Raw genomic sequence first — 12,376 nt, 5'->3', positions numbered from 1 at the left:
GTGATCTACTAGCATCTTACTAGCATCTTACAATCAAGGAATGTTAATAGCAACAACTGTATGTTTATACTTAAGGTATAAACATATTTACATAAACATTAAATCTGGTTTCCACACATAGACACTTTTCATCTATAGACATAGTATATTTTTAGCTGCTAAGATATATTTAAAGTTAGTGTCTCTTGGTAAGATATTTTCTAATATTTTCTTTAAAATATATCAGATTTATAAGATACTCTCTAATTCTGGCCTGTTGCCAAATAAAGATTTTTGTCAAGAACATTCTTAAGAAGTACCTTTCAGGAATATATTGTTTGATTTTTCCACACATTTCCCAGTTATTGTGTTCTTTTAATTTTTTAGATCGTTGACAGACATTCAAGACCTGTCTAGTATCTCCTATGAACAAGATGGTTCTTTTAAGGAAGTCTCATGCAAAACACCCAGAATAAATCATGCGCCTACTAGCGTCAGCACTCCGCTCAGCCCAGGTAATCACCTGCAGGGAGAAACATTTTGGGAGAGGGAGTGACAGCTCCTGTCACATTGGCTCTGGGAAACCAGAGCTTGGCAGCAGACCTGGTGGATGTTTTCTCACAGTTGAGAGGTGTTTCTTTAGGGCCAAAGCTGAAGGGAATAAGCCCATGGGGTGGTGCTGGTGGTTATTAAACAGCTATAAGGATATGTTTTTACATTAGTGGTAGAGTTGTGCAAATGCAAAGATTACTCTGTACCCTGAACACTATTGAGTTTAGTGCAAATATTGTACATTACATTCTCTAGAGTTTGTGACTTAAAACAGCCCCTTGTGCTTAAACATGCCTAGTTCTGAGTCCTGCAACTATATACACCTGGCATCCATATCCTCTTTCTGGGGTCCGTACTTCCACTATATATGTAGTTCAGATAATCTCCCTTTATTCTGATGACTAAGTTTAGAACTGTCATTTTTTATACTTCAAGGAGCTGTGTCTTGGATCAGTGATTATTTCTGTTATTAACAATTTGGAGAATCGCTGCTATAGTTACAGAGTTGTGTGGGTTTTTTTGTTTTTGTTTTTAAATTAATATAAAGGATCCAGCCCTGGCTGGTGTGGCTCAGTGGATTGAGTGCCGGCCTGCCAACTGAAAGATCGCCAGTTTGATTCCTGGTTAGGACTGGAATCTGGGTTGTGGGCCAGATCCCCAGCTGGGGACCTGTGAGAGGCAACCAATCAATGTTTCTCTTCACACACTGATCTTTCTCTCCCTCTCTTTCTCTCCCTTCCCCTCTCTCTAAAAATAAATAAGTAAATCTTTTTAAAAAGACAATTTTTTCACATATCCAACTGATAATATTAAAATAATAATAATAATAATAAAAGGATTCAGACACTAACTGCCCTCTTTTCTAAAACAGGGACAATTTCTTCAAGTTCCAGTTGCTATAAAGACTGCCTTGACAGCATCACATTTCAGGTGAAAACAGGGTCTACCTCATGCTGGAGAAGTCAAGAATCTACTGCAACTCTGTCTGATAAATTGACAACTGTCCGAGAGAGAGCAAAGAGCCTAGATTCCCTTTTTACTTCCTCTGAAACTCTCCCTTCAAGACTAACTGATCATGTATGTATACTAGCTCTGTGTTATACTCTCATGGAGTCAGCCCAAAGGCTGCAATGATCCGGAGTGCCATGATTTCTCCAAATCCGTTTTACCAAGACAGCAAGAAATAAGCTGGTTTCCCTGGGGCTCCTCTCTGAGTCTTTATTGTGAGATAGATCCTGGGTTTTTGTGCTTGTCTTTCCCCTAGGGATAATGTTTGGCAATTTCTCTGCCATAGCTTATGATGCTGCCTTCACCTGCATTGTCCTTTCTCTCTAACCATATCCTACCCACTTGGGGAGGCCCGAGTTCTGCTTTCTCCTTGAAGCCTTCTGTGGTTAGTTCCCTGAGAGTTTTGATTAACATTCATCTTCTCTCAACTCCTAAACTAATAGTCTCTACTCCATTGTATACTATCTTCTTCTCTCCTCCCCTTCAACCATTATTCTTTTTCTTCTTCTTTTTGTCTCACCCTCATATTTTATGTGTATAGTGCCTTCAAGAAAACTACAAGTTCCTTACTTGGTAATCTGCATTAAGAACCTGTTGTTCTACCCCTTTGCAATGTGACTCTCCCTGTCCTGCCACCACCAAGGCCTCAGGCATGTGAAAGAAACCTTCTTGAGTCCTCTAAACCATTGTCACCCCAAATGACATGTGGAGCAGTTCCTGCTGAGCACTGCCTAAAACTCTGACTCCTAGAATCATAAGTAATAAAATGGTTGTGTTTATTCACTAAAAAAACAAACAAACAAACAAAAAGAACCTGTTGACTGACCATTCTATAGCAGCTTGATTACTGATTTTGGCCCTCAGTGAAAAACCAACTATTATCTTCTTTGGGCATTTGACACACAAAAGGTTCCACTCTAAAGTAGGGCAATACAGAATTTTATGCTTGCGTGCATCAAACTGTTGATGGGGCAGGTTCTAAGTGCCAGGGACCATGTTAGGCCCTCTTCTAGGCATCCAAACGTGAATACAAATGGCATAGTCCCTGCCCTGAAGGAGCTCACCATCTGTGAGAAAAACTGTAACACAGAAGTAAGTTGAGTGCTGCAGAGGCAAAGAGGGGTGAGAAGGCTTCCTGGAGGAGGTGACATTTGAATGAAATTGACTCAGTCAGCAAACAGCTGGCTTCGATTGAAGAGACAGTCTTTTCTCTTAATTTTAAAAATATTTTTATAAGAGTTTATTTGAGCCAAATTGATGACATGCCAAGAGGCAAGAGCTCAAATGCTCCCAAAACACAGCCTTAATGTTGGAAATGATGGGGTTGTATGACTTTTTTTATCTCAATGCATGTGTCAATTACCATATTCATGTCTGTCTTATAGAAAAGATCATCTACATTTACTGGTGCTGGTCCCTCCAGCAATGCTAAGGCACCTGACACAGCATTCCGTGCCACTCACAAAAGGAGCCTGCCAAAAGGTACTGTGTTTAATGTCAAAACACACTCGTAATAGGAAGCCAGTTTACAGGAGCCTTAGACTCATCTTTGATGCTACATTAGATTCAAACAAAAATACTATGCATATTTTCCCCAATTATAAAAGTAAAACACACTCATCGTAGAAAACTTGGAGAATAAAGAAGAGCTTAAAAAAGAAAAGCACTGTATTCTGTCACCATTTTTAACCTCTTGTACTATTTTGATACATATCTTTCTTATATTATTAGAAATAAACTAAAAAATATTTTTAACATAATTGAGACCATGTTGTATATCAGTTCTGTCCTGCTGTTTTCTTTGATTATATATTTTGAGGATTTCCTCTTATCAGTAAAAATTATTTATAAATATATGTAATGGCTAAATAATATTTCATTTTACATATGTTGCTTAAACATGCCCTTACGTTGAAGAATTGTGCAAAAATCTGTATCTGCACCTTGGCTACTTTTCTTGAATAGATTCTTAGAAGACAGTTCCAAACCGAGGGTATGAGGATGTTAACAGCCCTTGAGACAGGCATATTGCCTTTGCCACATTATTTTAATGTCTTGCTTCTTTGGTACAACTCTAGAATCTCCCTCAGGGGAGGATTTTTGTGAATTATGCTGGGGGGTTTTGGTTAATGTTATAATTGAGCACTTAGAGGAAGGCCCAAAGTATGGTTTCTCCTATGTCCTCTGGCTTCATAATTGATAGAGAAAGGCTTTCTACTTTGTGTTTTGTTCATTTGCCTGGTCCAGGGCATCTATATTCCTCCAGCAGCCCTGTTCCAGATTGGGCCTCCAGCCTCTTAGTAAAAATTTGCACTTCCCCTACACCAAATATCCTTGGGGAGCAAGGGGCACAGATTAAGCAATACTGAGGTAGGGATGAGGTAGGCAAGAGTTTGGAGTAAAAGGGATAGAAAAGCTATTCACATATTGGGAGATCTCAACTATAACTGTTAGTGTAAGAAGCCTTCTTCCTGCCTTAGTTTGTTTCATCATTGAGAAATCCTAAGTCAAATCCATGTGGAAGCCTAGAAAAATCCATTGCAGGTACAGGAAGGTGTTAAGTCATTTTCCCTTTTATCTTTTTTTAAGAACTGGTAGAAGCCATCTTGCAGCATCACATTGATGAGCTACCACCTCCATCTCAGGAACTACTTGATGAAATTGGTAAGGGATGTTCAATACACTTTGTGTATTGTACTCATTTGGTGGCCCTCTTAATTGTAGTCACTGACCACAATGTGGTTCTTTGTCTCAGATGTGAGCACTAGTACCGAAGGCCTTTTGAAGGTCTGATTGAATGTATAGAATTCAGGAAGGGGCAATTTTCCAATAAAATGGACCTTAGATTACTGCTGAAGCCTGGCCAGGATAATTGGCCTATGTCTGTTGTCATTTTGTTACTTAGAAGGTACATGGTAATGATTCGAAGAGGAAAAAACAACATTCAAGTTTATTATGATGAACTTCTGCTATTAAAGGAACTGTCTTTTTTTTTAAACCAAGCCAGCCATAGCTTGAAGATCTGATGCCTGACTACCGAGGCCAAGACATGCTGTTCTTTTGTTTGCCATTAGCAGGAGGTATTGAAGGTATTGGCTTTGTGGACAAATCACTTTCCCAAGAGCAGAGAAGTCAGTGGCACAAGACCTAATGTGACCAGAATTATCCTTTTCAGCCAGAAGTTGAGCAATACCAGCTCAATTTTTGTTGTAGCTGATTGGCTGGTCCTTCCCAGCTGAGCTAATGCTGGAAGTAAACATTACAGAGACATTTGGGGTAGGTGATTTGCTTCCCCAGGAAAGACCTGACTGTTCTTTTCTTGACAGACTGGCCAACCAGCCTCTCACTCTCAGAGGACACATCTTATCAGACCTCAGATGGTTCAATTCTTGATATGGTGCTCCTAGAGAATTTCCTGAGGGACATCTCTTTGTTTTCAGGATCTCAGACATTTTATGTCTCATCAGGAAGAGGAAGGTGAATGAGGACTTAACCTGGTCTGACTCAACAGAAAGCTACTGTCTATGTTGTCACAAGCCCCAGCTCCACTGGCCTGATGAACTTGGGTGGAGCCAGTCAAAGCTGCCAGAATCTTCCTTAGATTCATTTTCTGTAGTCATAGACCCTTCTTGCCTCACTGCACCCGTCCTCTGAATTCACAGTCATACAGGTCCTAGGATTTTGGGATCATTCTCTCAGGGTCTCACCCTTACACCGACTTGACTTGTCTTAAATCCCCAGGGAGCTCTTGCAAAGTCCTCCTCTCCAGTTGCTCCTAATACAACGATAGAACTGCTGCTTGTGAGAGTAGAGATCGCCACACATGTCCTGCTAAGGCCTCATCTGTTCCTTGGTGCTGGCTTAAGGCAGTACATGTAGGCCCTTTTGCAGTTTGACTTGAGTGATACTTTTCCTCTAGATTCTGCTGTCTTCCCCATTTCAGCAGCTGTGACCACGCTTCCCCCTGGGTTCCAGCCTCATGGCACTGCTGTATCCCAGTGCGCTCTGCACAAACACTCCCTCATTTTACTTACTGGAATTATCTGGGCCAGGTTTCTAGGTGATGCGTGTACTTTGAGATGGGTCAGTAATTTTCCATATAGAAAAAGGGTAGAAGGCATTTGGGTAGTTTCTCCAAATAATGGGTGCTCCCACCCAGTTGTTGTACATCATCACTCTGTTGTTGCCCCTCAAGAGAGGTTCGGGGAGTGGCCTGGAGCTGACACCTGTGCTTTTGGAGTGCCCACATCCAAAACTCTAGGCTTCTGACAAGGACCTAAAGGGGAGGGTCCTTTGGAACACTATGCGATCCTTTAAGATCAACAAGGGACTACTTTTAACAAGAATAGCATGAGCTTTTTATTTCAAATTATATTAAGTGACCTTATGGGGCCCCTTGATGCTTGGGAGCTACCAGAGCATGTTCCCTGACCTGCATGAGGGAGAGACCTGTGTCTGCACAAAGCAGGGCTGTGCCAGTGAGCGAGCCGAGGGCTCCTGTCTGTGCTGCCTCTCAGCTGTCTCTCTGCTCTGCACTGGGAGCACTTGGAAGAGACCAAGCACCTAGCAAATGCAAAGCAGAGACCTTAGTTTAGCAGATGCTTGTCTTGGTCTAGTGAGAATTCCTTAGGAACTGGTAAGTATAGATATTCTTTGCTCTCTGTCTTTCCCATAAACTAGATAAAAATATGAAATATAGTCCAATAGAGATGGGGGAAATTTGGGGTTGCTCTGATGCTGTTACAAACTGTTTGAAAGATTAGAAAATAGAGATTAAGAGCATAAACCTTAGAGCTAGACTGCCTGGATTCAAATCCTATTTCTACGTCTTACTATCCTCCTTAACCTTTCTTTATTTTTGTTTCCACATCTGTTGAACAGGAATAACAATACATAATGTGACTTATTTCATAGGGTTGTTGTGAGAATTAACTGCAAATATTAATCTTGATTTAATGTAAGTTATAAACTATACCTGCCACATAGGGCTCTGCAAGTATTACCTATCGTCGTCATTTTAATTTTTATTGTATGGGTTTGATGTCCTTAAGCAGTGGTTTTCAAACTTGATCAGGCATCAGAATCACCTGGAGGGCTAGTTCAATAACATACTGCTGGACCCCAACCCCGGAGTTTCTGATTTAGTGGGTGTGGGATGAAGCCTGAGAATTTGCATATCTAACAAGTTCTCAAGTATAGTGTGGCTGCTGGCCCGAGGACCACTTTTTGAGAATCACTGCCCTAGAGAATGGTGTTACATGCAAAGGAAGAAATAAGTTGCCTTCTGCTTTTGTATTGGACAGAGCACTTGAAGCAGCAGCAGGCCTCATCCACAGTGTTGGGTGAGAACACAGCAAGTCCTCTGGGCACCAGTGCAAACGGTAAGCCAACTACCCAGGTATTTCTCATCAGGTTCTTTCTGTGATGCTGCCCTTCGAAGCGTGGACCTTGTGGTCAGGCATAGCTCTGCCTCCATTCTGACTCCATAGCATGTATGGCAAACTGTTTAATGTCTCTGAGCCTCAGTCACCCTCATCTGTAAAATAAGGATGATAATTCCTACCTCATCCCCTGGTACATTGTAAGATACTGAACATATGTTAGTTCCCTTCCCTTCATAGGACTGCTGGCAAGATAGAATGAGATAGCATGTGTAAAATGCCTGGCATACAGTAAAGGGTACTACCCTTCCCCACCCAAATTTTTTCCCTGGAGCTCCAGGCTAGAAACATCTAACAAGTGAGAACAGGGTGGTCCTCAAGTAAATCTGTGCATTTGTTTTCAGGGTCTCTTCCTTCCTCTTTTCTGTGCCCTTTCTTTCCTCTGCTTCCTCTCTCTTGAACCTTGGCACAGGCAAGGTTTCCTGTAGCTTCACTTGGCACTAAAGAGCTCCCAAGATCCCAGAGGCAGCTGCTGTGAATAGAGGCACCCTGCAGACTGCCATCTGGCCCCCTGCTCTCCTGGGAAGAGGGGAACTAGTAAATTGCAGACTTAAGGGGCCACTGGTTAACCCTAAGTTTTTGGCACTCCATTTTAAGTCAGTCTTTCCGAATTATTATTTTTTGTTGTTCAAATAAAGTTAAATTTTTTTAGATCAAAGTCATTTAGAAGAACAAGGAACTAACAGTAAAAAAGAAGATAGCAGCATACCTTGGAGCAAAGAAACTCAGGATCTAGAAGAGGACACAGAGAGGTAACAGAAAAAGCTGGGCTTTTGAAAGGATTTAAAATACTATATTAGTTTGTACTAGTTTTTATTTTGCTACTGACAAATGCAAAGAGAAAACATAGTCTGTCATACTATCCTAATAACCCCATTCCTAAAAGGTTTAAAAGACTTTTTAGATTGCCATAAAATACACATAAAATTTTTAAGTGTGCAGTTCACTAGCGTTAATTATATTCACATTGTTATGCAACCCATCTGCAGAAAGTTTTCATTTTGTAAAACCGGAACTCTACCCATTGAACAGCTCCCCATGTCTCCCTGTCCTCAGTTCCTAGAAACTCCCATTTTACTTTCTGTTTCTACGAGTCTGACTACTTTTTTTTTTTTTGGAAAGGAGGGGCATTTATTTTTACTTATTTATTTTGAGGGAGGGAAAAGGAGGTAGAAAGAAAGGGAGAGAAACATTGATGTGTGAGAGAAATGATGTGCAAGAGAAACATGGATTGGCTGGGGACTTGGCCTGCAAGCCAGGCATATGCCCTGACTGGGAATTGATCCAGTGACTGACCTTTCAGATGGTAGGTCAGAACTCAATCCACCAGCCAGAGTGAGTTTGACTACTTTTGATAATCTCATATAAGTGAAATCATATAATATTTGTCTTTTTGTAACTTACTCCACTTAACATAATATTCTCAAGGTCCATTCACGTAGCATGTGTCAGAATTTCCTAACTTTTCAAGGCTTAATTCCACTGTATGTTTATGTGTGTGTGTATCACATTTTGTTTATCCATTCATTTGTTGGTGGACATGAGGTTGCTTCCACCTTTTAACTCTTCTGAATAATGTTGCTGTGAACATACATGTACAAATATCTCTTCAAGGCACCCTGTTTTCAATTCTTTTGGCTATATATCCTGAAGTGGTATTGCTGGATCATATGATACATCTATTTTTAATTTTTTGAGGAAATACCAAACTGTTTGCCACAGCAGCTGCACCATTTTACATTCCTATTAACAGTGCACAAGGGTTCCAATTTCTCCACATTCTTGCCAATACTTATTTTCTGTCTTCCTTTTTTTTTTTTTTTGATAGTAGCCATCCTAATGGATATGAGGTGATAGCTCATATTGTGGTTTTTTTAAAAAAATAAAATGCATATTTTAATTGCTTGAGTTCACATCTCATAAAAGAAAAAAATAATAAAGCACAAGCCCTAGCCATCACCCCGTTCCCCACCTTTTTCTGTCATGAGTCAAGAACCAGTTCCTGCCAGTGTTTCTTGGGTTCAAAGCATCTCCCTGCTGTAATCTACACCTCGAGTTCCCTACCTCCCACATCCATTGTGGGTGAGAGGGCATGGGCACTAGCCCTCCCCAGGCAGGCCTCTGACCATGATGCACAGCACTCAGAGTTGTTAGGCTTGATGGGAGGGAAGAAGGTGGTTGGGAGATGGGCGATAAAAGCAGCTACCTCCCCACCCCAAACACACACACCTCAGCCTGCCAGGTCTGTTGATTGTAGCACACTGCCAGGGTGAAGTGGGGCTGCTGTCTCATTACTTTTTTAAATTATATTTTATTAATTATGCTATTACAGTTGTCCTGATTTATTTCCCCTTTGCTCCCTCTACCCCCCCACTCCCTCAGGCAATTCCCCCACCATCATTCATGTCCATGCGTCCTGCATATAAGTCCTATTCCATTTCCTATACTGTACTTTATATCCCCAAGGCTATTCTGTAATTACCTATTTGTACTTTTTAATCCCCTCACCTCTTCATCCCTTCTTCCCCATCCCCCTCCCATCTGTCAACCATCAACACATTCTCTGTATCCACGATTCTAACTGTTTTTCTTGTTTGCTTAGTTTGATTTTAAGATTCAATTGTTGATAGATATGTATTTTTTGCCATTTTATTGTTAATAGTTTTGATCTTTTTCTTAAATAAGTCCCTTTAACATTTCATGTAATAATGGTTTGGTGATGATGAACTCCTTTGGTTTCTTCTTGACTGGGAAGCTCTTTATCTGCCCTTCGATTCTGAATGATAGCTTTTCTGGGTAGAGCAATCTTGGCTGTAGGTCCCTGCTTTTCATGACTTTGAGTATTTCTTGCCAGTCCCTTCTAGCCTGCAAAGTTTCTTTTGAAAAATCAGCTGACAGTCTTATGGAAGTTCCCTGTAGGTAACTAACTTTTTTCCTCTTGCTGTTTTAAAGATTTTCTCTTAATCTTTATCCTTTGGCATTTTATTGATTTATTTATTTACTTATTTATTTATTTGAGATTTAGTCACTTTTTATTTAATCATGTTTATTCTATTATAACTGTCTCAGTTTTTTCCCCTTTGCCCTCCTCCACCCATCCCACCCCTCCACCCCGACTCCCACAGTCAATTCCCACTGTGTTGTTTATGTCCATGGGTCATTCATACATGTTCTTGGTCTAGACCCTTTCCCTTCTTTCCCCCATTGTCCTCCTTCCACATCCCCTCTGGTCACTTTCAGTCTGCTCCATGTTTCAATGCCTGTGGTTTATTTTGTTCCTTAGTTTATCTTGTTGAATAGATTCCACTTACAGGTGAGATCATACAGTATCTGTCTTTCACTGACTGGCTTATTTCACTTAGCATAATATTCTCCAGTTCCATCCATGTTGTCAGAAAAGGTAGGAGTTCCTTCTTTCTTTCTTTCTTTTCTTTTTCAATATAGATTGATTTTATTTATTTTTTTAAATGTCAGAATCCATTGTAAAACATTAAATAATTTAAATCCATTATAAAGTCTCAGCAATTAAAACAACATGACACCAGCACAGAAATAATCACTTACATCAATGAAATAAAATGAGCATTCTAGAAACAAACGTATATATCTGTCTAACAATATTATATATGATTAAATTGATATTTCAAATCAATGGGGAAAATAAGGCTTATTCAACAAATAAGGTGCATGGAACACTATTACTTGAAATAAAACAAATATAGAGCCCTATTTCACACAATATACAAAATATATTCAGGTGAGTTACAAATCAGTATGTAAAATCTAAGGAGTTTTTGGAGAAAATACAAAATAAAATTTTTCTTACCCTGAAGTAATATATTCAAACCCAGAAGCTATAAAGTAAAATATTGACAATATGACTATATTAAACATTTAAGACTATATAGTAATATACATATAAAAAAAGTTAAAGGGCAACTAATAGAATAGGAAAGTATTTGCAACACATCTGAAAAAGGGTTAATAGCTTTTAGGGGTTTTTTGGGGGAAAAAATTCTACAAACATTTAATCAAAAAATGGATAAAGAATACCAAAAAGTCATTTAAAGCTTTTTAAAAATAATAGAAATAGGCAAGAAATATACAAAAACAGGTTTAGTTTCAACAAATAATAAAGTAACAAAATAACACATCTTTGTCACAGATTAATAAGTATTAGAAATATTGGTAATATCAAGTATTGGTGACTGTGAAAGGAACTGGGTATTCATAGACTCTTTTTCTTCATCTTCTTAAAGCAGTCCCTGTAGCATATCTTGCAATGCTGGTTTGGTGGAGGTGTATCCTTTTAGCCTTCTTTTGTCTAGGAAACTCCTTATTTCGTCTTCCATTTTAATTGAGAGCCTTCCTGGGTAGAGCAGTCTTGGTTGCAGGCCTTTGCTTTTCATGACTTGGAATATTTCTTGCCGCTTTCTTCTGACTTGTAGTGTGTCTGTTGAGAAGTCAGCTGCCAGTCGTACCAGGGCTCCCTGATATGTTACTACCTGTTTCTCCCTTGCTGCCTTTAGGATTCTCTGTCTTTGATATTTGCCATATTAATGATGATGTGTCTTGGAGCGGGCCTCATTGGGTTCCTCTTGAATGGGATCCTCTGTGCTTCATGGACTTGTATGACTTTTTCTCTCCTCCAATTAGGGAAGTTTTACATCATTACTTTTTCAAACAGGTTCTCTACACCTTCCTCCTCTTCTTCTCCTTCTGGTATACCTACTATATGGATATGACTATATTTAAGGTTGTCCTGCATTTCCCTCAGTGCCTCTTCATTCTTTTTAAGTCTTTTTTCATTTTCTTGCTCTTTCTGGGAGCTTTTTTCCACCTGTCCTCCAACTCATTGATTCGATCCTTTGCTTCATCTAGCCTGCTTTTGATTCCTTCTACTGTGTTCTTCAATTCAGAAATTGTATTCTTCATTTCCTCTTGTCTCTTATTGATAGTTTCTCTGTCCTTTTTCATGCTGATATAGTTTGCAGTAAGTTCCTCGTAGTTTCCCTGTAGTTTTTTGTAATTCTCTCTTGAGCTCACTGAGCTCATTGAGCTTCCTTAGAACCATTGTTTTGAACTCAATTATCTGATAATTTATTTGCCTCTATTTCATTTTGTTCTCTTTGTGGGGATTGCTCCTTTCCCTTCAACTAGGGGAGGGGGTTTCTTTTTCTTCCCATTATTTGTGAGACTCTTCTCTTTGTTTCTCCTTCTTAAATTGAACTGTCTTGACTTCCTGACTTTGTGGTGTGAACTTCTATGGAAGGAGACTGCTGTTTTTTCTTTCTGGCTCTGCCTCTGATGATGTCTGATGTTGACCCTGTGTGACCTTAGGCAGTCTGTTCGAGACTTCCAGGAATCTACTGTCTGTGGCTGTCTCCTTAAGTTGT

The 12,376-nt window shown here is 39.7% G+C and overlaps 1 protein-coding gene across 1 annotated transcript in view; it reads left to right on the top strand.

Annotated features, from left to right (window-relative positions):
- Window positions 1-12,376, top strand: part of TEX14 (testis expressed 14, intercellular bridge forming factor) — a 74,721-nt gene that overhangs the window by 46,535 nt on the left and 15,810 nt on the right. Inside the window, exons 23-28 of the mRNA XM_054585483.1 lie at window positions 367-494; window positions 1,403-1,608; window positions 2,925-3,021; window positions 4,129-4,203; window positions 6,843-6,920; window positions 7,633-7,732. Of these exons, the coding sequence (XP_054441458.1) occupies window positions 367-494; window positions 1,403-1,608; window positions 2,925-3,021; window positions 4,129-4,203; window positions 6,843-6,920; window positions 7,633-7,732 (684 nt within the window). The remainder of the gene's footprint in view (window positions 1-366; window positions 495-1,402; window positions 1,609-2,924; window positions 3,022-4,128; window positions 4,204-6,842; window positions 6,921-7,632; window positions 7,733-12,376) is intronic.

The sequence above is a fragment of the Pteronotus mesoamericanus genome, unplaced genomic scaffold (assembly GCF_021234165.1).
Source record: "Pteronotus mesoamericanus isolate MK-2021 breed Mesoamerican mustached bat unplaced genomic scaffold, CSHL_Meso_final contig_84, whole genome shotgun sequence".
NCBI lineage: Eukaryota > Metazoa > Chordata > Mammalia > Chiroptera > Mormoopidae > Pteronotus > Pteronotus mesoamericanus.
This window is presented reverse-complemented; position numbering and strand designations above follow the sequence as displayed.